At 41.8% G+C, this 25,167-nt stretch overlaps 1 protein-coding gene across 2 annotated transcripts in view; it reads right to left on the bottom strand.

Moving 5' to 3' along the window:
• The window catches only part of GSK3B (glycogen synthase kinase 3 beta), a 166,135-nt gene that overhangs the window by 45,505 nt on the left and 95,463 nt on the right, over nucleotides 1-25,167 (bottom strand). For both annotated transcript variants that reach the window (XM_071560021.1, XM_071560029.1), the window contains exons 4-6: nucleotides 14,334-14,444; nucleotides 11,279-11,409; nucleotides 9,001-9,107 (exon numbers count right to left, since the gene is read on the bottom strand). In XM_071560021.1, the coding sequence (XP_071416122.1) occupies nucleotides 9,001-9,107; nucleotides 11,279-11,409; nucleotides 14,334-14,444 (349 nt within the window). The remainder of the gene's footprint in view (nucleotides 1-9,000; nucleotides 9,108-11,278; nucleotides 11,410-14,333; nucleotides 14,445-25,167) is intronic.

Raw genomic sequence — 25,167 nt, 5'->3', positions numbered from 1 at the left:
TGTAGTCACCATTTACTAAAAGGTGATACAACCATCAAGGTGTTGATCTCTTTTGGACAACAAATGAAGGAGGAATCACGTAAAGAACATTTAATTCCATTCAACTGCTAAAAAATGTCTCTTTGACAGCTCCTGCTGTTGGACAAACAAGGACAACACACTTGTGTCATCCCCATGCATAGTGGGTTTAGAGAAAATTACACAACAGTTCAACAGATCGCACAGAGTTCTTCACAGGTATTGAAGAAACAGAATAAATGTCCTAAGCAGTCAGAGGACTGCAACTTTCAAGTCTATTTAAAGGCACCTTACAGGGTTTTGAAAAAGCTGAGTCCTTTACACTGTTCTTTACAAAACAAGCGGTTAGCCCAAATCTATAATCATTATTTACAACTTCAATCCTTATTTTGCACTGAAAAAGAAACGACATATATGAGAAGCAAAAGTATTTGACAGAATATACACAAACCCAATGCTGACATGACAATATGTCATCATTCACAACTCACTTCCTTTTAAAATTTTGAAACTATGCTAGCATGACTTTTTCCAAATTAGACTGTGGCTTTTAAAAACTGTTTTAAATAACCTTTTGGTCTGGCTGCTCCAGCAGTTGGCTCTGTGATGTTTTATGGTTTCCCAGTTTCCCTAAATGCCTTTGCACTCCACCAGCCCATTTCAGACAAGTCTGAAGGACAGAAGCCTCGAAATACATGATAGAAATGTTGTAAACAGAGTGGGGAGAACATGCATCAGTGCTGCTGTTGAGGAGGGCTCAGTCCCTGGGGAAGCACCTGGCTTGCCCCAGCCCTGCCAAACTACAACTGCAAACAAGTCAAATGATGTGCAGGTCCTTGCTCAAGCAAGAAGGCCAAGCACAAACAGTTGAGGGTACATGAGAAAGCTGAGGGCATCACACGGGAAGAAAGTTTTAAAAAAATGGTTGTAGGTCATGAGAAAATAGCTGGGAATCATTGAATCAATTGGGTTGAAAAAGACCTCTAAGATCGTCAAGTCCAACCCTTGGTCCAACTCCAGTCCATTTACCAGATCATGGCACTCAGTGCCACGGCCAATCTCAGTTTAAAAACCTCCAGGGATGGGGAATCCACCACCTCTCTGGACAGGCCATTCCAATGCCCGATTACTCTCTCTGAGGAATACTTGCTGCATTCATGTTAGGTTTAATCCAGCGAATATACAAATCCATCAGAAACCTATGCAGTAGTTCCTTCTGTGCTGAAATCTTCCAAATCAGGTAATTTAATATCTTGTTAAAATTCTATCTACTTTTCCTTGATTTTCCTTGCTAACACTTCAGCCACACATTGAAGTAAAACACAGGCATTTCAAAATCCCCAACTTTTTTCCATGTGTGTAATTTCACCAAATTCCAAATTAAGACTTGGGCAATGTTCCCTGGGCAGGAAAGTGAACAAATCCTTCAAGCATCCTCAACAAAAGCCAGAGTTTGGGCTAACTTGAGCAGTCCAAGCAAGAACAGAAACAAAACACAGTTCACACAGATGTTTATACAACTCTGGTGAGCAACGTACAATAAAGAACAAATTAAGAAATTTCATCTCAGCCACTCAGCAATAGGACAAGGGGGCACGGGCTCAACCTCTGCCAGGGGAAATTGAAGTTGGAGATCAGAAAAAATTCTTTCCAGAGAGAGGAATCAGGCATTGGAATGGGCTGCCCAGAGAGGTGGTGGATTCCCCATCCCTGGAGGTTTTTAAACTGAGATTGGCCGTGGCACTGAGTGCCATGATCTGGTAAAGGGACTGGAGTTGGACCAAGGGTTGAACTTGACAATCTCAGGTCTTTTCCAGCCCAATCGATTCTATGGTTCTATGATTCTAATTTATGCCATTGACTTTAAGAAGACTAAAATTTGGATTCAAGACTGTTTCCCTTTTTTTTAATCCTCACCCTTTAAATCTAGCATTTTAAAATTTATACACCTAATTAGGATGGTAACATTTTCCTCAAGTCTGAAGTAAACAAAGAACTGAATTCTGTATTTGAAGACATGTTATTTAAGGGAAGGGATAAGGTATCAGGTTTTGAAAGCTCCTTCCCAGACACTTTCCCGTTTTAGGACAGTCAGAGCTAACTGTTATAGGTTAGTAAGATTTTGCAGGAAGCTTGTGGTGTAACTACTTGCTCCCATCAGAGGAGAAACATTATCTCAACTATTCCTTTTTGATATGTGCAATGTAATCAAAGCAAACTAGGGTTCTCATTCACATGCTTTAAACTAGATAAGAAATAGAGCAACAAAGAATTTTAACAGAAAACAAGTCAACAAACCATCCTTATGTCAAATTAGTTGGGACAACTGAAATTATAAGAGAAAATACTGAAAGCTATTCACTGCAAGAAGGCAGGCAAGCGTCCTTTCTTCACACCTTCAGTGAGATGTTGTCTAAACAACATGGACAATAAATACAACTGCCAGCCAAAAGCACTCTTCAAATAAGCTTCTTTCAAATAGCTTTCACACATTATAATGGCAGCTAATGCCTCACCTTTCCTACACTGAAGGACACTCCTACAAACACCATTATCACCTGACCTACCGCCATTAATTTAAGCACACAAAAATTTCTATAGCCTCTTACATTACAAAATTTTTCTTAAATTTGTAGTACTTTACTGATCTTCACAGCTGCTAGATGGACACTGTCTGTCTAACCAAATAATCTGTATAATATCCTTGCTTTTGAATGCACTCGAGCAGTAGAGATGTTAAGAAAAGGAATATTTCTCTTTAATTCAGGAAGAGGCATCTGGGAGGACCATCTGCAAAACACACTCCTTAGCTTTAATTCTACTATTCTACTATGGCCATTTCAAGTTGTCTGGGACAGAACATCCTGCCCATGAGTTTTTCTTTCTGTAATCTCAAATCCTGCCTTTCCAAGCTGAAAAGTTGGCCCTTTTCTTTGCAGCATGAGCACCTTTCATTGTACTACACTCAAGCTCCTCTAACTTGTTATTTGGAGGACATGAAGGAGGAAGGGGGAAAAAATGATTTATCTCATCCATTCAGTACAAATTAAGAACTTTCATTTACCTTTCTACCTTTTTTATTACCCTCATCTATTTATCTGTGCCTCACTATCCCTTGATCTTGATGGAGTTACTCTTGGAGGTGACTCAGAGTTGCTGCTCTGGAAGCTGGAAACAAACTAGCAGGAGAGAAACAGAGTCACAAATGCAGCTCTGGAAAGTCAAAATCAGCAGCTTCTAGTTGCCAAATGCCAGTCCCCAAAGTGCTTTTCATTGCTGCATGTCTGAAACAATTTTTGGTATGTCAGAACAAGAGCAAAATTTAGGATTACAGGCACACATGCTGTGTTGGTGCAAGTTTTGCCACAGATCCAGATTGCAGACACAGAATTAGGCTGAAACAGGAAAATGCTTGAAAAGACACATTTGCTCCAGTATTTGGAACAAAAGCTAAAAACACAGGTATCTCTATTCTTTTGCAATGAAGAGATGAAACCACAATGATGGTCGATAGAGCAGTTCGGTAAATTCACACCTACTTATTTTCAGCATTAGGGGGTGTAAAGGAGATCACTCTGGACTCTGAATCCCAAGGACCTGAGTTCCAGTCTCAGTGGGACCATCCCCTGGCAGTTGAATGCCTCCCTGCCATCCCATCCCGCACATCTCGGATGCTCAGCAGGGTCAGCCCCGGTCAGTACCGGGTGCTGTGACAGTCCCGAGGACTTCCCTCTCACTGTCCAAGCTCGCTCGGCCGTGGCAAATGGACCTCAGGACTGAAACGGTGGGGCCAGTTCTGTGCACGCTGTGCCTCACCTAAAACATCCCCTGTGCAGGCTGGAAGGGCACACCCACGTGGGGAGAGCCCTGCCCAAATCTGCATTCGCCAAGTCTGGCCATACGTACAGACATTTTCAGCACTGGAAATTGCCATCTGAGACAGAGGCAAATACTTTTCACTGTTTAGCAACAGTTTTGGGACACACCTTGTGATGGTCCTTCTCCAAGAAACTCTGAGACAGGCTGACTACATATGCCCGCAGAGGAGCTTCTGCTCCAGACTGCTGAGATGAAATAATCTCTCCCTCCTTCTCAGCGCTCACTAGGAAAGTGAATGAACCACTCCATGATAATTATTTTTGGACACCCCAAGAGGAGCCAGCAATACAGCCCTGCAGATCAATCTTTCCCTGCCAGTGGCTATAAACGTTCCTGCTGGAGCACTCCCAACTCTTGCCAGCACAGTGATAGGAAAATGCAGTGAGATCAGCAGATCCTTGTTATGCTGAAGCACCACCACGTTTTGGTGAGCCCTCCACTGCCCTGCCACCAAACCCAGGGAAAAAAACTGCATGTCATGGAGGCAACTCTCAGCTGCACAGCTGCTTTTTATACTGATGCAGAAAGGATTTTTGATTTTTTGATTTTCACATTTTGTAGATTTTAGGAACACAGTAGCTGCAGCAAAGTAGATCTAGCATGTGAGTATTTCTAGCAGCGTGAGTTTAACGTCTTTCTATCGCTACCCCCTGTCCCAGAACAGTGAGTTCAATTTCCTTAGCTGTTTAGCTTTTTTCCAAGGTAGAAGGTTGAAGAATATCCAAAGGAGACATAAACATGGGGCAAAGTGATCCAGAAGTTAGAACACTGGAAGAACTCCAGGAGCCTGAGGAAGAGGAGGTCTCACCGACCCCAAACTCAAATCCTGAGGGGGTGGAGCAGGGGTGGGACCGGGGCGGGAAAAGCGTCTGAAATAGAAATGTGTAAAGTAATGATTGGATGGATCATATTATAAAAGCCATGGAAAGTAGAGCTTGCCCATGTGCGTCGATGTATTCCTGGGTGAGCCTGGGTGCTCATTAAAGTCACTACCCTCCTATCTTATCTCTTACCAAAATTTGGCTTGGAGTCTTTTTTACAGACTTTTCAGGCATCAATACCAAAGGATCATGTGGCAACAGAAACTCCTCACCCACCCCTTCTCCAGCGCCTGTGTTTGTCCCAGGCCAACGCAGGGGAATGTGCCTGGCCATGCCATGGTTTTTCAGCAGGTGGGATCTCCCTTTGGACCAGAACTGCCATCAGCATGCTGTGACACACACAGACCAGCAAGGGAGAATTTTCAGCAACAAACTGGCAAGGGATAGTTGAAGGAGCTTGGTTAGAAAAGAAACCACAAAAAAACTCCCAAACAAACTAAAAACAAACAAAAAAAACCCCCTCCTGCTAATAAGCTGCAGGAAATAAACAATGTACCATCTCGAGCATGCTGTAGGGACACACGTACATTTGTAGAATACACAGTCAAAGGTGCACAAGGGCCCAAACTGTACAAGCTATGAATCATAGAATCATAGAATGGATTGGATTGGAAAAGACATCCAAAACCCTCAAGTCCAACCCTTGGTCCAACTCCAGTCCCTTTACCAGATCATGGCACTCAGTGCCACAGCCAATCTCAGTTTAAAAACCTCCAGGGATGGGGAATCCACCCCCTCTCTGGGCAGCCCATTCCAATGCCAGATTACTCTCTCTGGAAAGAATTTTTTTCTGATCTCCAACTTCAATTTCCCCTGGCAGAGCTTGAGCCCGTGCCCCCTTGTCCTATTGCTGAGTGCCTGGGAGAAGAGACCAACCCCCACCTGGCACTCAGTTGACATAAATGCTTGTCCCCAACCACTGAAAAAACCCATAAAAATTGTAATGCAGATGACAGAGCTGTTCTGGCCCTAGATTTGTAGCTATTTAGCAAAAGGCTATTTAAAAACCTGAATAGGTCATTTCCTGGGTCATTATTTTAAAAATAGTCTCAGGTCTGCTGAAGGCAGACAGAGAGGCATTAAGTGCAGAACATGTGATTTGATACCACTCTTACTGAGCTGTATATGATGTATATCTAAATACAGCACTAATGCAGTACTTCACAGAAGTGCAAAAAGCCCCTGGCTGTGAGTTATTTTTTAAAGGGACCTTTTGGGATAGAATTTAAGTCGCACCATTCAGTTCTGGGCCCCTCAGTTCAGGAAAGATACTGAGGGGCTGGAGTGAGTCCAGAGAAGAGCAACAAGGCTGGTGAAGGGACTGGAGCACAAGTCCTATGGGGAGAGGCTGAGGGAGCTGGGGTTGTTTAGCCTGGAGAAGAGGAGGCTCAGAGGTGACCTCAGCACTGTCTAGAACTACCTGAAGGGAAGTTCTAGCCAGGTGGGGGTTGGTCTCTTCTCCCAGGCACTCAGCAATAGGACAAGGGGGCACGGGCTCAAGCTCTGCCAGGGGAAATTGAAGTTGGAGATCAGAAAAAAATTCTTTGCAGAGAGAGTAATCAGGCATTGGAATGGGCTGCCCAGAGAGGTGGTGGATTCCCCATCCCTGGAGGTTTTTAAACTGAGATTGGCCGTGGCACTGAGTGCCATGATCTGGTAAAGGGACTGGAGTTGGACCAAGGGTTGGACTTGATGATCTTGGAGGTCTTTTCCAACCCAATCGATTCTATGATTGATGACACTTTTTGGCTTCAAATTCTTCACTGATTTTACTTTCAACTTAGTTTTAAGAGAGGATATTTAAATAGAAGTGTGATGATCCCCACCTTCTGTAAGTTCATTTTTTGTTACCACACACACACAAGTGGAGATTCTTAGAGACTGACAAAGACTACAGCAGGAAAAGCTGGCTGCTGTAACAATTTGCAAGAAAACAAGAACTAGAAAACCAAGCATATCCACATAAAAAAGTTTAAAATGCAGTATTACTGCACTGCAGCATTTCACAGTTCCCTCTGAGCTAGGAATAAAGCACTAATAATTAAGTGCTCCTCTTTTAATAAACCTATCTGTTCTTGTTGATTGGTTTTCCAGCAAGCTGGTTGAATTTGGATGAACAGTACTATGTGAAATAGGGCAGAGTTCTCACTAAGTGTTGTTGCTGCGTATCCAGCAAGAACTAAGGAACATTTAACCCCACTGGAAACAGCAGCAAATACAACTTAGAATTTCTACCTTATTGTAGAACACTTGAAAACTGTAAAGTTTGTAAAAGCATTTTATTTCTTCTCACTTCCCAAATGCAAAGATTCTGCTGAGAAAAATTGGAAAGGATAGGATGGAATATTGGCCAAACTTTATTTTTAAGCTGTTCTGTGCAAACTTCAGAGAAAGGGCTTGGAGTAACTTGGAGAGGCAGTGATGGCACGAGAAAGACTGGACAAAAAAACTGATATCCACGATTTATTTTTTTCCTGCAAGTGAAAAACAGACTCCTCACTTCAGAATGAAATTTTTATGACAACTATTTTAGAGACCAGCAGGTAAGACAACAAAAATGGAAAGAGCACCTTGAAAGAGGGTCTGACAAACCGTGCAAGTTTGAAGTCACTACACAGTTGGAGCAAGAAACACCTAACAGACTTATCTATGAAGCAGTTTCTTCTGGTGACACAAAATACTTGTTTTATGCAGTTATCCTCTGAAACAAGTTGTCTCAGTGCACACTGATAATGCAGCTGAGCCAATCTATAAGCTCTCAGCTGGCAAAGGGATGTCAGAAGGGATCAGCCACCTTCCTCTCTCTCACGACCTCGCAGCACTTTGCCTTCACCTGGGCTCTGCTGCTTTTTTGGCAACAATGCTGTGTGCACTTACTCCTGTAGCAGAAAGTTAACCTGACAAAGTCTCCTGTCAGCTGAAGCTGAATCAGTGTATTAAACTGTGAGACCCAGGGTATGTCCAAGGGCAAGAACAGCACTTTTGGCAGCAGCCAACTTGAAGTTCTGCCCTTTTTATCTCCGTTATGCCATTGCTTTCCACAGACTTCTCTTGGTTCTGCTTCTTTTTCCTACCAGGGAGATATGCAAGTGTTGCTACAATACATACTGAATAATAATTAATGGGGAAAAAATTAGTGAGAGCAGGTTAAGTCTTCAGGAACACTTTTTGGTGGGGTTTTTCTTCCCCCTCAAAGAACTGGAGAGTTGAAACAAGTCAGCCAGCCACTCACTTTCACATTAGTTAGAACATAATAATTTTGCATATACTTTAAGTGGTTATCAACACATTCTGCCAAGACTTGATCATGAGCTACAAATCCTTTTGAAAACATTAAACCTTGCCTGAGTGAATCAAGTCCATAAGCAAGGAAAAAGTTCCTCAATATTGTGCTGAGAGCCAAATTTAGTCTCTTTAGCACTAGAACTCAGAAGGAGCCTAGGGAACATCTTGACTAAAAAACGTAGTTGCTCACAACCAGCCAATACATTGATGTTCATTTTAAGATTTTTCATTATTGTATTTATTTTTAGGACTCTAAGAAAACCTTACAGTTCCCTGTCTTGTCACCCCTAGCTCCCTGATATTTCCATGACCCAGCTCTGCATTAGAAAGAATTAGAAAGAAGTATTAGAAGTATTAGAAAGAAGTCTTCCTTGTGTTCAAAATTATTGACTGAAGGACCACAAAAGTTAGCAGAACAAGTCAAATTAGGACTGCTGTACACAATATATTAAAACTTTAAAGAGAGTTTAAAGTCAATCATTAAACCACATTTTCCCTCCCTCTATAAACCCTTTACTGAAAGCCAAGTAAATGAATTACAGAACTATTTGCATCTAAATCACAGGACATCAGCAGCAATAGTTGATTTTCTACAGTTATTCATCAAAATGCTTTTCTGGCTTGAGATCTCATACCTACATTTAAACTAAATGGCAAAATTACATGCAATTTTTTTTCTATTTTGCAATCAGATTCCCCCCCTCCACAATGGAAAAGTCCCTTTCCTCGTGTAATTGACACTGAAATCTTGAAAGGCCTAGAAATCACAGCAGCCATCCACAATGCATTTGTATTTCTTTAAGAAGTGGTACTTAACCATTTACAGCAAAATTTGGTCCCTGGGGATTATATCTGAGATGTCTGTAAACCTTTACACTTAACTACAGAACAAGAACTCAAGCAGGTGCTGTAGATTTCAACACACACACACACATACCTATACTGGAGGTATAATCAGTGGCTCCAAAGATCAACTCTGGTGCCCTGTAGTACCGAGAGCAGATGTACGAGACATTCGGTTCTCCACGAACCAGCTGCTTTGCACTGAAAAGGAAACAATATGAGTTCAGTAATTAATATTTTTACAGTATGCAGACCAACACTAAGCTTTGGCACACTTCACCCACTTCCAATTTCTAAATGCTGAAGTACCATGTTCTTCTAAGCTGATGCAAACTCCTGATTCACTATGAAATCAGTCCAATCCCTCAAGCATCTACCTTATACTGGATATAGCAAAGGAAATTCTGACTACAATCTAGCTGATAAATAGGGCCAGATTTTGGGCTGGCTGTTGTCTTTTGCCACATACCAAGGTTTGTTTTCAAAGGAAAAGAGAACAGAAAACAGTTAAGTCAAATGTAGTTAACTTTTAAGATCAAAATCTCTGGATACTCATGAGATATGAGTGGGGGGTTCATGTTTGTTTGGGGTTGGTTGTCTGGGTTTTTGTTTGCGGGTGTTTTCTGCTTGCTTATTTTTAGTTCCTATCATAATACTCTGTCTCTTTGCTACTTAAGGGAGTGTGGTATGACTTAACAGGGGCATGAGGAGATTAAGGAAAAAACTCTGCCATTGTATTCACGTTAATGGCCCAAAATTAACATGAAGGCTTCATTTTTACTTCAAGAGATCAGCCACAAAGGATTCAACCTACAGTACTGCCTCAACCACTAGCCTTGAAAGAATCCAAGAAAAGAATGGACAATGAGAACACATTACTTTTGGAATATGAGTATTACACTTCTTTCTTAATTAACAAGTGCTAGACAAAAAGGATCTGGAAAACAAAATTGTCCTTTCAGAAATAAGACACTCAGTTAAGTAGCTCCACAACTGCAGAGTGGCAAGCCAGCCAAATCCAGTGTTCACCTTTCCAGACACTCCTCTCAGCCTTCAGCGAAGGACTTCTACCATCCATTTAAAAAAGTCTCACTTTTCTATATAGAAAATAAGGTTAACAAATTCCCACTGATGAGAGACAGTAAATACTATCTTTTTATGTGTTATTATTTTTGAGTTTCAGTGTGATTTTTTTTCTTCTCTGGCACTGGTGAAGTAGCTGAGGAGGAGATTCCCAAGCCAACAGGCACAACGATGTCTGTATGTATGGCCAGACTTGGCGAACGCAGATTTGGGCAGGGCTCTCCCCACGTGCCCTTCCAGCCTGCGCAGTGGATGTTTTAGGTGAGGCACAGTGTGCACAGAAGTGGCCCCACCGTTTCAGTCCTGAGGTCCATTTGTCACGGCCGAGCGAGCTTGGACAGTGACAGGGAAGTCCTCGGGACTGTCACAGCACCTGCTACTAACCGGGGCTGACCCTGCTGAGCATCCGAGATGTGACGGGATGGGATGGCAGGGAGGCATTGAACTGCCAGGAGACGGTCCCACTGAGACTGGAACTCAGGTCCTTGGGATTCAGAGTCCAGAGTGCTCTCCTTTACACCATGGGACCACCACACAACGCTGCACTGTTTGGATAACCAGCAGCTGACATTCCCCACTCCCTGTGGGCAAGTGAATGTATCACAGCAGCTTCCATGACTTGTCGCACACATGCCCAAGCTATTTCAGTCTGCTGAGTTATAACACAATCTGACTGAACCTTCCTGGAGAGAAATCTGTCTCCTGCCTTGGTGTCTGTATCAGTTCTAAGATGGGGACTGGACTCTAAAGGTGATTCACTTGAATGGATATTGGAAAAAAATGTGCCATTGGAAACTAGAACATAGATGTCCACTATCCAGGAGTTTCAACTGGAAGAGCTGCTTCTGATCCTGAGCCTCTAAGGTGTTGGCAACGTGAAGTGATTTGGTGTACATACAAGTAGACTAATAAAGTCTAACCTTTTTAAGTTACTGCGCCAGTGCACTTGTCCTGTCTTCCCCAAACACATTTCACTGCAATATTTGGTTGTGTTTTACCACAGTGCAGTATCTTCCCTACATGACAGCATATTTATTTTATTTTTCTATTACCTGCAGAAATAACAGGCTTGAATATTAATTCTCTCTATATATATATATATCCTTTTCCAGCTTTTTTCCTCTGCCCTTATGAACTCATTTTGAGGGGAAAATAGAGGACCAGTAATTCCTCTTTCAAAGCTACAAATAAAGCCCTTCTGAGGGACACAGGATTTCTTGGCAAAGCTGCACCCAGGTTCACTTTGAAGGAGGACCCTTCACCAGGACTCAGCCCACAGACATGCTCACCTTCCGAAGTCGCAGAGTTTTAGTACAGCTGTATCAGGGTCCAGCAAGAGGTTCTGTGGTTTTATATCCCGGTGGCAGATCCCAAAGGAATGGATATAGGCTAAACTCCGGAACAGCTGATACATGTACAACTGGAACACAGAAACACCAGTCAAGACAGGGTAAATAATTAGTTTAGCACAAACTCTCACTAGAAGGAAAATAAAAGCATTCATAGGAGACCCTACTGGATGTGTGTTAGGGCCACGAAGATGGACAAGGTATTTGCATCCTTCCCCCAACCCTTCTCTGCCACATACCCACACATGTGGTTCAAATTTTTTCATCTGTCCATACAAAATTCAGTATGATTCAAAAAAAAATAATTGTTCCAGTCTTCCAACATTTATAAATAAAGGCAGTCATAAAAACATTCACAAAATAAAGGCATTTCAGTTTGCTTTATAAATCAGCCTTTTCACAGACACGAAGTATTCCAGGTTATGAAAATTATATATAACCTAATAAATATATATAAACTACTAAAAAAAAAATCACCCCTCAAAAGCTAAAAGAAAATACTTTAGTTGATGAAGTTGTATTAAATGCTGCCCAGAGACAAGGGTAGTGTCTCAGCCTGACACTGAAGTGAATCTTTCAGTGTTTAGGGGACACAGACATTTTAATTTCAAATCTCTAGAGAGAAAGAGAAGGCAAATAAAACCAACTGCTCAGAGTAATTTTATGCAAGGCACAACAAACAAGTATGCTGAGGGAGAGTTTTTCCTGCCCCCTTTCCAAGGCTGGCTAAGCCCTTAGCAAGGAGGAATACAGCAAGGGGAGGTGTTACGAAGCCAAGAGCTTCCCAGGATAAGATCACAGGGCAAGGGGAGGATATCCAGCTGCTGGAGCTACACACTTTTGGTTATGGGTAACAAAGAGGAGCTAAATACAATTAGGGCTGTATAGCATTTATACCCATAAAGGCATGGAAAGTTTGAATGCTGACAAATGGCTTACTTGCCAAGTTATTTCTTAATTTTGTTGTGTCCCCACAAGGTTCCACTTTAAATCAAGCTACAGGCAGGACACTGTACCAGAGATGCACCTCCACGCTTTTCTTTTCTGAGCACATTCTCCACAGATCACCTTTAACAGTCCATAAAACCAGGTGCAATTACTAGATATTGGTATCAGGTCATGTTTGCCTCACTTTCACCACTATCTTTGTCATCACACTTTTTCTCCCCCTTGTTTTTTGTTGTTGGTTTGGCGGGAAACACACGAGTGGGAAGAGAATCACTTGAATTTTGTCTCTATGTCTCTGGTTTTCAAACTTGTTTCTGAAAACCACGACTCTGCACAAAGAAAAGCAAACAAACATGTTTTCCAAATGGCCTGTTGTAGACACGTTCAGTATGTATTGTGCAAGTGTATTGCAAAATAACATGGAAGGCTGCTCGGACTTGAGGGGTCAAGTCAACACATGTGGGATTTGCAAAGTATGCCTTTCAACTCCACACAGCAAACCCAAAATTTCCAAGAATTTCTTACAGCATGTTGGAAGTTACAAATAAAAATTAACCAACAGATTACTAGAACAGCTTCCCTGAAGTTTTTTTTAACAGTTTCTTTTTTACCAGAGAAGAGCAGTTCTCTGCCTGCCTAGGTATCAATCAGAAGGGAACAAACAGGTATAGATCTGACCTTTGTGTAACCAAGATGTCTGGAAAATTGCAAAACCCTGAGTGACACTGAGGTAACATGATCTTTTTAAACGCAGGATTAAGTGCAAGGCTTGCCTTGCCAGGAAAGTAGGAACAGCCTCCCAGGCTACCTGGAACGTGACGTCCCAAGCATCTTACAAGATGAAAGAGTGGAAGGAGATTTTTCTCTCAAAGTGTAAGGACAATTTCCTCAAGTTCCCATAATGGAGAACAATTAGGGCTAGAATACTGACAAAATGTATATAAAGAATTCATCAAAAGCTAAGCTAGCGGATGTTTGGGGAGCATTTAACCTGAAGATATGCTGTTCCACCAACAGACCAAACAGAGTGACCTTGCAATAGAAATTGTTACTGCTCAATGACAGAATTCTGTCCTTTCTTAAAATACAGGCACCGGTGCTGGCTATTGTGGAGACATGCCATTTACAATTTATGCATACAGTTATGGCACAAAACTTCATTACTGAATTAATTACTATTTGTAGCTTTCAACTTTTTAATTTTCATCTTCTTTCAACTAAATTAAAGGGGTTTTTAAAGCCAACCTTCCCATTAAGCATTACACATTTAAAAAGAAGTCTGGAGAAATCAATATGGATCAGGAAAATTTATCACTAATTTCCATTTAATACAACCTGGATGTCATGTTAACAAGTTAATGCCAGGTGAAAATGTCATGATTTGGTAGTGTGTGGATTGTGGTCACCACAATACACAAAATAGAACTGTAAGACCCAGACCGGTCCCATGTGTGATGGCAAAATAAATTTTATTTATTCTAATCATTGTGTAAAAGATGTAGACAACTTGAGTAAGGTGTTAAAGTTACAACGTGCATACAAGTGTCTTGCCCATGTAGCTTTCGAAAACAAGAACCAACAAGCTCCAAGTAGGGACAAAATTATGCCTTTCATTCCCACAACAAAAGCACATGGACTCTTACTCATATGCCAGGAAAAGGGGAAAATGAGAGATAAGAGAACATCTTCCTGACATCCTCTTTCCCTTCCTGACCTGTGTTCTGTTGTATCTTCATCATCTCAGGAAACTGAAAGTTGCTAACATAGCTGTGGCCATCTCAAAGCTGCTTCACAACCAAAACACTCCTCCCACACTCAGTTTCCCCCACGCATTCCAAGATTTATGTAAAGTCAGAAACTGGGAGTGCTTGTTTAAGCCTCACTCCTCTATTCTTCCTTTGCCATAAAAACTAGTAATTCTATTTTTTCTCCTTCCCTCAAGATTTATGTGCTTCTAAAAATCTCAGAAAACTTATTAGATCAGGAAAGAGTATCCCCAGAATCTGTTGAATTCCTCTTCACCTAAGTACATCTACCAGTCACCTACCTTGACATAAATCATAGGGAGTGTCTGTTTGGCCCGACTATAATGTCTGGCAACTCTGTATACTGTTTCAGGAACATAGTCCAGCACCAAGTTGAGGTACACCTCATCTTTCTGAAAGAGAACAGAGAAGAAAAACAAAATCAGCAATAGATTTGAAGCATGAAGTACAATAAAGCATTCAGAGAAACCTGAGTGATGAGAAAGCTGTGGACGCTTTAAGTCACATCTTCAGTGGGAGTGTGAACTGCTGCTGAACTATACAGGCTTTGCACTCCTGCATTAATACTCTTGTCAAACTTATGTTTAAGGACATGTTAATTAATATGATGTCCAATATAAGGTATTTTCTGGTTATAAATGGGGACAAGGATATCTGTTCTGCCCAGTCAATATTTTCATTAGGAGAGTATTTCAAGGTAATATCTGCATCATTATTTAAAGCAGCCTATTAACTTATTAATCCCTTACCTGCCAAAACCCAAGAAGTGCAAATTGAAAAGTCCCAAACTCAGCCACTGACAACAACACATCAAAAAAGTTCAAACCACCTTAATCTTTCAGAAATGCTACTTTGATCTTACTGAATTCCCAACTATTAAAAGAGATTAACAGCACAAATGAACCATTTGTAGACAGCCAGTGTTAAAACTTGTAGCCATTCTGTTTGCATGTATTTTGATGTTCCAGCTATCTCCAACTTAAACATATGAACTTATTCATGGCAAAACAGAACAAGCCAAAAACAAAGTCTCAAGTATAATTTTTAATATCTAGGATCAGGTTAGAGGTTCATGTGAACACAACACAGAGAAACAACAAAAGCAGTTTTATAATAAGGTGCTTCGTTACATTATAAAGTACCTAATTATACATTAGCAAAGGAAAAAAGGAACAAAGATGATTCAAATGACAAAGTACTATAATCATACAGTGCCCAACTGCAGAACTGAGAATTTTCAGCAGTAAAAAAACAGGTCTTAAAAAGATCTGATATTTTAATGCAGTCTTTTGTGCAAATCGTATCAGGGCTGTGAATACATTTAATGTTGGGGAATGGGTATAATTAACTATATCAACCTGGAAAATGATTTTTGAAAGCTGGGAGCATTAACCAGAAGTAACCTCTCCTGCACTCACTGTACTATCAGCTAGAACTTTCCACAGTGAAAGACAAAACGCAGAGACTTTACATGGATGGAAACAGCATGGAACCTCCAGGTCTGTCTTCAACTGGAGTCCCCTGTCAGCAGATCCACTGGCTGTGTAGCTCAACATCCAAACCCAAACCTCATTTATCTACAGCAATTTAATAATACTACTGTGACTTATCATGTCACTTAAGCACAGAGTGAGCCCCGCTGCTCTCACAGTGCTCTGCTGTCCTGCTGCAGCAAAGATCAGCAGTCTCCAGTGAGTAAAGGAATGGTATGTGGTGACACACACAGTAATACACACCTTGAATAAACAATATGCAGAGACCTGTTGGGTTTGTGTGTTGTTGAAGACTCAGAATTCAAGATCTCTTTCCACCCTTATCTGGCAATAAAGGGTTCTATTTTCAGGACATTTTAATAGCTCTTATGAATAACCTCCTAACAGATCAAGTCACCTTGCAAGACTCTGCCTACATCACTGCTCCCTCCAAAAAGATGCTCTTTTTTAATATCATTGCTTAAATGACTAATTTGTATCTGGTCTCACAGTACTTCTGTAACAATGGAGAGGAGCAGCAGCACCTGAAATCCTGCCCATGCTGTGCTTCTCCCAGTGCCATCCCTGGAAACGGGTAACAACGTGAAGGCTTCTGGGGACCAGGCTAGAGAACAAACTGGAGAACTGAAATGGATGAGGAGAGACAGCAGTGCAGAGGAAATACCAGGTGGCTCTGGAAGTCCACAGGTGCAAATGTATGCAAGAAAAAACACTTGTATTTCATCACTTTCCCTCTGCAACAAAAGTTGTTCTTTCCATGACTATCACTTTAAACCAATAAAAATCCACTACAACCTCTTCTTAGGTCAGAGCTTTCAATGTTTAAGTATAAAATACAGAAAATAAATGTCCTAGAAAACTAGTAAGGCAACATGTAACCCATGGGAGGGAACAGTTTCACGAATATTAATTCCCTTTGACTCAGTGTAGATACAGCCTGATGAATATGCTCAATGTTTGTCTCCTAGGAGCTGGGGAAATCTCGTTGGTGACAAGCACCACACCAAGCAGTCTGGTGCTGAGGTTGGTTACTTTCATCCAGGGATTCACGTTTCATGTACCAAAAAGATTTACATGAGAGATTGGGGGGGGGGAAAGAAGAGCAGAAATGAAATTATAGTGTTTTCATTATCCTCTCATAGTACAAGCAAAAGGAGACATGTAAAACAATAAAACATATGATCAGTAAACCCTGTCTGTGCTACTTCACAACAGCAGGTCTTGAGAATTACAGAATTCTATTTAGTTCAGGCTAACTCTGCTTTGCTATTTGCACCTCCATTTTTATTTTTATTTTACATTCTGTTGGAAATGGGACAAATTCAAGGCATGACATGACAAGCACAAAAAAACTCCTTGAGGCACCCGAACCTTTGAGACGAGGCTTTTCTTATGAGTACCTGAACAAACAACATGGGCTTTGTGTGGTCCTGCTCCAGTGTAAACACATAATCACACATGATCACCTCCAACACCAAGGCACAGGAACACCTGTCCCTCACCAACTAACAAGAACTGATGTGCCATTTGAGGGACCCAGAACTTTAATATGCAACTAAAAGGCAAGGCTTATGCTGTTGGCTACGTAAGTAGCTGCTTATTCCTCTCCTACCATATGCAACGAACTTCAAAAATTCTCTGTACGAATTAAATGAATTAAAGATGATTCAAGTGTTTTGACCAACATCCTCTGGTATCACCTGGCACTGGTCTGATAAACACATAGAAAAGAGTTTCCATGAGCTCTCATCCTTCTCTTTGAACATGAATTGGATGAAAGTGACAGTTACCTGGATTCCCCTGAACAGGATTCAGGACAAGCCAGGAAGCAGTCATGGCCTGACAAGCTCTGAGGATGATGATGTAACCTGGTTTGCCCAGCTCATGTATTCCTCCTAAACACATATTTTTCCAGTGACCCAGATGTATTGCAATAGGAAACAGGGTTAGCTCAAAGAGCTTGCCAAATGAGGGCAACTGCTTGAGGATCAGCTGGGAGGATCAACACTTATCTTTCCATTATAGGAAACCTTAGCACATATTCTACAAGTGACTTGTTTCCATACTGCTGTTTCCAAACTGCTGGTCTGGGAACAAACCAAGGTAACCTGTCACAAGCACCTCTGAAACAACTTAACAGAAAAGTCCAGAGGAGACTGCAGCATATAAGTTACAGAAAGCAAACACAAGATGTCATTAAATAACTCACTTCCCCTTGCAGACTTTAGGATTCAATAGCTTATTAGCTCTCCTCAGCAGGTCAAATGTTTATGTGCACATGTTCCACTGTGCTTCCTGCTAAAGTTATGACCACGTACTTCCTTCAAATAAAAAAGAGGGAGGACAGAAAGTCAGATCCTGAGAAATAGAATCATAGAATCAGTTGGGTTGGAAAAGACCTCCAAGATCATCAAGTCCAACCCTTGGTCCAACTCCAGTCCCTTTACCAGATCATGGCACTCAGTGCCACGAACAATCTCAGTTTAAAAACCTCCAGGGATGGGGAATCCACCACCTCTCTGGGCAGACCATTCCAATGCCTGATTACTCTCTCTGCAAAGAATTTTTTTCTGATCTCCAATTTCCCCTGGCAGAGCTTGAGCCCGTGCCCCCTTGTCCTATTGCTGAGTGCCTGGGAGAAGAGACCAACCCCCACCTGGCTAGAACTTCCCTTCAGGTAGTTCTAGACAGTGCTGAGGTCACCTCTGAGCCTCCTCTTCTCCAGGCTAAACAATCCCAGCTCCCTCAGCCTCTCCCCATAGGACTTGTGCTCCAGTCCCTTCACCAGCCTTGTTGCTCTTCTCTGTATTTCATCAGGATTTTGACTTCAGCAATGCAGCTCATGTAGCAGCAATTGCATCAAATGTCAGAAGCTGCTGCTTGTCATTTGGCAGATAAACCCTCAGCTGACAAGCTTGCTCCAGAACAAGCCACAGCAAAATAACCACTGTTCTGCATCTCTCAAGAAGCAACAGTTGAGGCAGCACTTCACTTTGATGGGAAATACTTCATAGAAGAAAATACTAATACAATCTATGCCATAATAAGAGGCATGAGAAAGACATAAGAACTGAAACATTCTGGCCTCATTTTTTTTCCTTTTGCCAGAAACTGGAGACAAAACAGCATGAAAATACAACTACTCTAGTACATGAGCACTAGACAAAATGTGGCTGAGGACTGAGAGAAGTTGAAAACATTGCCTGACTGATGCAGGAAAGGATGCATGGAGGTTCCAAACTCCACTTTAAAAGTCTTCTCTCCTTCAGTCCACACCAGTAATCTGTTTTAACCACTATCCAATTGTGCTTAATTGACACCAATATGAAGAAACAGCTATTGAATTAAAATAAAGCGACAGTTATTGAATTCAAAGATTTGCTTTTCTAGACTGCTCCTTGCAGGAAAAGTTCAAATATTCCTTCTCTGTGATCATCCCTTATCCCAACAGATCCCAAATGGATCCTGAGTGGATTCTACCAGCTTTTGTTAGTTTTTTTTCATTTATCACAGACACTACATTTACAGTGTGTATGTACAAAGCCACAATCAACATCAGTCAGTCACAGACCGACTACCAGCATGACTAGAGAAGCCAGGGAGGTCATACATGACAAACACCAGCCTGATGGCAAAAGGAAAAATCACTCTCTGAAGAATATATCAGCACTCAGCAAGATGGCAGAACTACTCCTGAACTGTCAAGGCCTACCAGGAATCTGAGCATCAAGTAATGGGATAAAAAGGTTAAGAAACTATTCTGGGTGCTTTTTCTTCTAGGGTGACTAAATTTACTGGTCAGCATTTGGAAAAAGTGATGCACCTGCTCATTTCAGTCTTCCTCTCCTGGCAATTGGTAGCAGTGTGGTGATTCTGGCGTGCTTCGTGGGTGAGTTTTCACTAGTGTTCAGATGGACTCCACATGGCCAGCCGTATGAGTGCAACTGAGAGGAGGTGAATAATACAGGAGTTTCTTGAACCAACTTTGCATTTGGAGAAATAAATGTGGAATTAATTGCACTCTGAAAAAACTCACTTAACCTGCTTATTCAAGCTAAAAGCACACAGACAAGTGATTAGCTTAAAGTTGGGTAATGTGCCTCCAAAATGCACTTCCCATTATTAAAATTGTCCCAAGGCACCAGTATTGGGGCTGTATGAGGTAAATAAGCCAGGCAGTTTGCTCAGCCATATGACAGCACCCCACCAGTGATGTTGCCAAGGCAGGCAGGTCCTTCACAGAGCTGCTACTGACAGGATGGCAGCTACACAAGGGTGCTCTCAAAAAGCACTTCGAGGATTTACCTTTGAGCTGGAAAGCAAGAAAATGCCTTTCAGCATTTATGTGGGCTGTGCCTTTTCTGAGAGTGCATCATTCAATCACCAAAGTGTCAGCATGAGGTCAAACGTGCCCTTCACCCTGACCTAGGCATCTAGATTGAAACAACACACAAGGTTCAAAGTCACACAGTTCTTGCCTCAGAGTCAAAAAAGGTTATTTTACTTTTCCTTAAAGCTACAACCACCACACATTTCACACCCTCTTATCAAGCACCATGACAGACCCACTTTCCTTCCCTTATCATGAAGGGCTGACCCCATAAGTTAAAAATACAAAGACTTTGGACACACTTTCAAAGTCAAAGTGAAAATTTGCAGTCTTCCCACTCTAGTTACTGAGTAGCCATGTTACATGAGAAAAATTTGAAAAAGTGAAATATGTAGTAGCTGACCTTGTTTGTATGAAGGAATGGTGACATCCAGTGACCACGTGTGCTTGGTTTTACTTGCAGTTTACACCACATCTACTTCAAAACAGCTGTAGCTGTGACTAAAATACAGATTCTGTAAGCCTAGAGATAGAGTTGCAGTTTCACACAGATAAATTCGGGGGGCAGGAACAGTTGAAGACTCAACTTCAGCACTCAATAAGATTACCAGTACTTTCTATTAGTACTGCAAATGTTGGGGAAAGTATCTCCTTTCCTAATCCCTCACAGTTCATCACTGAGTTTGAGAACTGAGATCTGTCCCAATACTTCTGTTCCTATACCTACATATCAAAACTTACTAAACTGTTCTACAATGCTCATTACTCCTCATCATAACACAGTCATGTTACATAGGCAGGAACTGCCAGGTAGGTCAGCTGTGATGGTAGCATAAGGTCAGAAGTCAACCCTGCAAACACAATTCATATGCAAGAGTTTTCTTGGGTTTTCTTCAAAGACAATTGGTTTACATTATCTACTTCTGATCACTGAAAGAGTCTAGGTTCTCAGGTGATGGACACTAAGACTTTCCTTGTCATTAAAACAGAAGATATTTTCTGTCCTAGTTTTCCCCTCTAAAGAGAGGCCACTCTAAAGGAAAAGGTCACACATGGAAGAAATTTGGGAATCCCTGATGATTATTGTTTATTATATGCCCTATAAAGTGCTGTAGCCTACAGCTGTACTTTCAAGGAGAAATAATTTCTATGAAGTTGGACACAACTGCCCAACATCCAAAAGGTGGGATTGTTTTATCATCTTTGACATGGGTGATCTGGGGATATTTGAGCCACAGCTCTCAAGCAGGGACTGTGCCACAAAAAGGCAGTAAGTCTGTTGGAAGATGAATATTGATAGATGTGGGCGGTCCCGTGGTGTAAAGGAGAGCACTCTGGACTCTGAATCCCAAGGACCTGAGTTCCAGTCTCAGTGGGGACCGTCCCCTGGCAGTTCAATGCCTCCCTGACATCCCATCCCGTCACATCTCGGATGCTCAGCAGGGTCAGCCCCGGTTAGTACCGGGTGCTGTGACAGTCCCGAGGACTTCCCTGTCACTGTCCAAGCTCGCTCGGCCGTGACAAATGGACCTCAAGACTGAAACAGTGGGGCCAGTTCTGTGCATGCTGTGCCTCACCTAAAAAATCCACTACGCAGGCTGGAAGGGCACATGGGGAGAGCCCTGCCCAGATCTGCATTCACAAAGTCTGGCCATACATTAATAGATGATGTTGGGGTCACTGGACTGTCCTGAATTCCTTGCCATGAAAACAAAAAGCAGAGCCTTTGGAGATCTGCTGTTTTCTTGCCTGTTCACTACCTTCCAGAGTGAGCAGGCATTTCTGAATCAGGATATATCCATGACAGCAAACCAGGCAAGACAATGAACAACACTGGTTCAAACTGTATGCCTGCCTTGGGACAAACAACACAAACTGCCTCCCAGATGGCCATTCAACACAGGAAGATGAGAGCAGTGGCTGGAGCTGGCAGCACAATGGCTTGAGAACGGAACAGTGAACCACCAGATGCACTGGATGGCTCACTGGTGTAGAGAGACATCACAGAGCTTCCTATTTCCACTGCATGCACATAACCACCCTGAGGATCTACCACTGCTGCCTACTCTGGTCTTGCAAAGACCACAGGCAGACAAAACTGCTATTTCTAATAACACAACCTACTCAAACTCAGACACTGCTCATAACTACAACTAAGGAAATTCCTAGCATGTTATGAGCCCCAACAGCAGTAACTGATAATCATTATCTGATGACTGGTGCCCTTTGTGAAACAAGCTTGGCAGGCCTCAGGCAAGGACTGCAGAGATACCAACATCACAAAACTTCTCATAATTGGCATTAATTGCTCCTCTGTTGACAACACAGCAGATCTGCCCAGGATTGAATGAATGTAGTGACTCAATTCATCTCTATGGATGGCTCTTCAGCACATTACTAGCCTGGTACAAAACATTCACACAGGCCTGTCAATGCGAAATTGGGCTCAAGGCTCTGTTAACTGAACTTTCTGTGCAGTAACTTCTTTTAAAAAAAAGTTCAATTAAGAAACCAAATTGTTCTCATTTTAACAGGGAACAAGAATGGATAACATTTACATGATGACTCATCTGAACAATTCTCCAAGAAAGAATGGTGATGTTCCTGCTTCTCTGAAGGTGGAGAATGTGTTTTTCTAACAGGGACATGAACCCAGAGAAACACCAGTATCTAGGAAATCAGACAGTTGCTCCCTTCTCCCAGACTTCTTCCCTGCAGTTCAACACACTGTTGCCAAAGCACACGTGAGATGATACACAGCAGCTTATGTGCTGAGCTGCCTCTCCATCTCCTGCATGTTTATTTTAAACTTCAGCCTAAGTCTACAGGAGTAAATTTCCATCCCAAGTCTTCATGGACTTTTGGCTACATGCCCTTATAGCTAAGGCTAAATAAGAGTAGACACCAATTAGAGCATGCAGGAGGGCCAGCTCAGCCTCCAAAAAAGTCAGCATATTGCCTGTTTGTGATCTCCCTGAGCTTCCACACACACTCTGTTTCACTCCTCTGAATTCTAAGCCATCTTAATGAGCAAAAACAAAAGTTATATAACCAAGATGCAATTACTCAACAAAACTTTATCCTCTTGACTTTTATATGATTTGATATAGAAACAAATCCCTCCACTAACTTCTCATCCTCTTTTGGGTACAGATATGGATCAATCAGTCTATTAAACACTCAAAAATATCCACACAAGAAAATGTGAGAGCTATGAAATACCACAAAGATCTAAACCAGAAATAGGGGGAAAAATTTGAATTAGAAACTCATTTCAGGTTTTACACAGCTGAATAATTTTACTCGACAGCCACTGATATAAGAAGTTAGGTCATTCTATAAAACATCAGGGAATACTCTTAGCAAAGGAACCAGAGGGATTATTCTCTATGTCTGCCCTGACTGGAAGCACGGCTCAAAAAGTTCTCAGCAGAATTAGGCTAAAAAGGAAAGGCAGGAAGAACATCTGCCCCTGTGCTTCAGTAAATCAATACTTACATTTTGGTATCATGCTAAATGCAAGTCAGTCCCTGAAATTAAGGAAATGTTGCAAAAATCAACTCAGAAATATACACCTTTCTAATACAGTCTGATCTCCCTCAAGCTGACTGGAAACCAGGCATCTTGTTCAAAACCTTACCCTGTGGCATAATACCAAAACTACTATCAAACAGCAGAGCCCTAAAGCCCTGCCCATTTCCTTCAAGAATTACCAAGAAAACCACAAATCACAGAAATATAGCATGGAAAAGACTTGTGACTACTTCCACCAGGAGAATCTTTCATACACATATCCTGTTCTGTATCAAAAATAGCGTGGCCAGCAGGCCCAGGGCAGCGATCCTTCCTCTGTACTCTGCGTTGGTGAGGCCACACCTTGAGTGTTGTGTTCAGTTCTGGGCCCCTCACTTCAGGAAAGATATTGAGGGGCTGGAGTGGGTCCAGAGAAGAGCAACAAGGCTGGTGAAGGGACTGGAGCACAAGTCCTGTGGGGAGAGGCTGAGGGAGCTGGGGTTGTTTAGCCTGGAGAAGAGGAGGCTCAGAGGTGACCTCAGCACTGTCTAGAACTACCTGAAGGGAAGTTCTAGCCAGGTGGGGGTTGGTCTCTTCTCCCAGGCACTCAGCAATAGGATAAGGGGGCATGGGCTCAAGCTCTGCCAGGGGAAATTGAAGTTGGAGATCAGAAAAAAATTCTTTGCAGAGAGAGTAATCAGGCATTGGAATGGCCTGCCCAGAGAAGTGGTGGATTCCCCATCCCTGGAGGTTTTTAAACTGAGATTGGCCGTGGCACTGAGTGCCATGATCTGGTAAAGGGACTGGAGTTGGACCAAGGGTTGGACTTGATGATCTTGGAGGGCTTTTCCAACCCAATCCATTCTATGATTCTATGATTCCGTTGTTCTTCCTTCCCCTCTGGTTCATCCCATCAGATATAATTACACATTTTGGACTACTGCACACTACAGCTATGAAAGTCACTGCCCTCCATCAGGTATCTCACACAGCCTCAGAAAAAAAATGAAAGAAGAAATCAGAATCTACTCCAGCAAATTCATTAAGGAAGAGGCTTTTGAAAAAACTGTGTTACCCAACAGGTCTGACAATTGCCTGTGAACTTACAAAAAGAAGGAACTGAGGAGGAAAGAAGCAACTTGAATGTCAAGCTTGTCAACTGTCATATTAATGTATGTTATGTGCCTTCGGTGAGCATTTTTAAACTAGAAATCATTAGTCAAACGCAATTAATACACAGTCAGTACTCAGGACAATTTTTTGCATCTATATATACACAAAACTATAAATGTATCTCTACGCACACATTTAAGTGCATATATAAACACATACAGGATATACCTATATAAAGGCCATACTTATTCAGAGATGCTCAGACAAGAGGGAGTCACCCAGTCACCGAAATCAAAGGAGAAGAAATCAGTCAAAGCCATGCTTAATACAAGATTTTCCTGCTGCTAAGGCTTGATGGTGTTTGGGAAAAGCAGGGAAGAAGGTTAAGCAAATGGGAGGTGTAAAAACAAGAGTTGATCATAAGGAAAAAGAAAAGTTAAGACAGCTGAAACACTTCAACCAGTTCCACAGATAGCCCTCAGAAACAACAAACAGATCACTCCAAATCCTTGCAAACTAGTCTACAATTTTGATGCAGCTAAGGAATGGTCTGATTAGCAAATGTTTTATAGAATTACTTTTCTATTTGATACTTTCCCAGATCAAGAATGAAACCCCCTGTTTTGCTAGAATAAAACCAGCTTTAAGGTTGTCCAGTGTCTAATA

This window comes from Pithys albifrons, chromosome 1, assembly GCF_047495875.1.
Source record: "Pithys albifrons albifrons isolate INPA30051 chromosome 1, PitAlb_v1, whole genome shotgun sequence".
Taxonomy (NCBI): Eukaryota; Metazoa; Chordata; class Aves; order Passeriformes; family Thamnophilidae; genus Pithys; species Pithys albifrons.
Note: the sequence above shows the minus strand (reverse complement) of the source record. Positions and strands in the feature narration are given on the sequence as shown.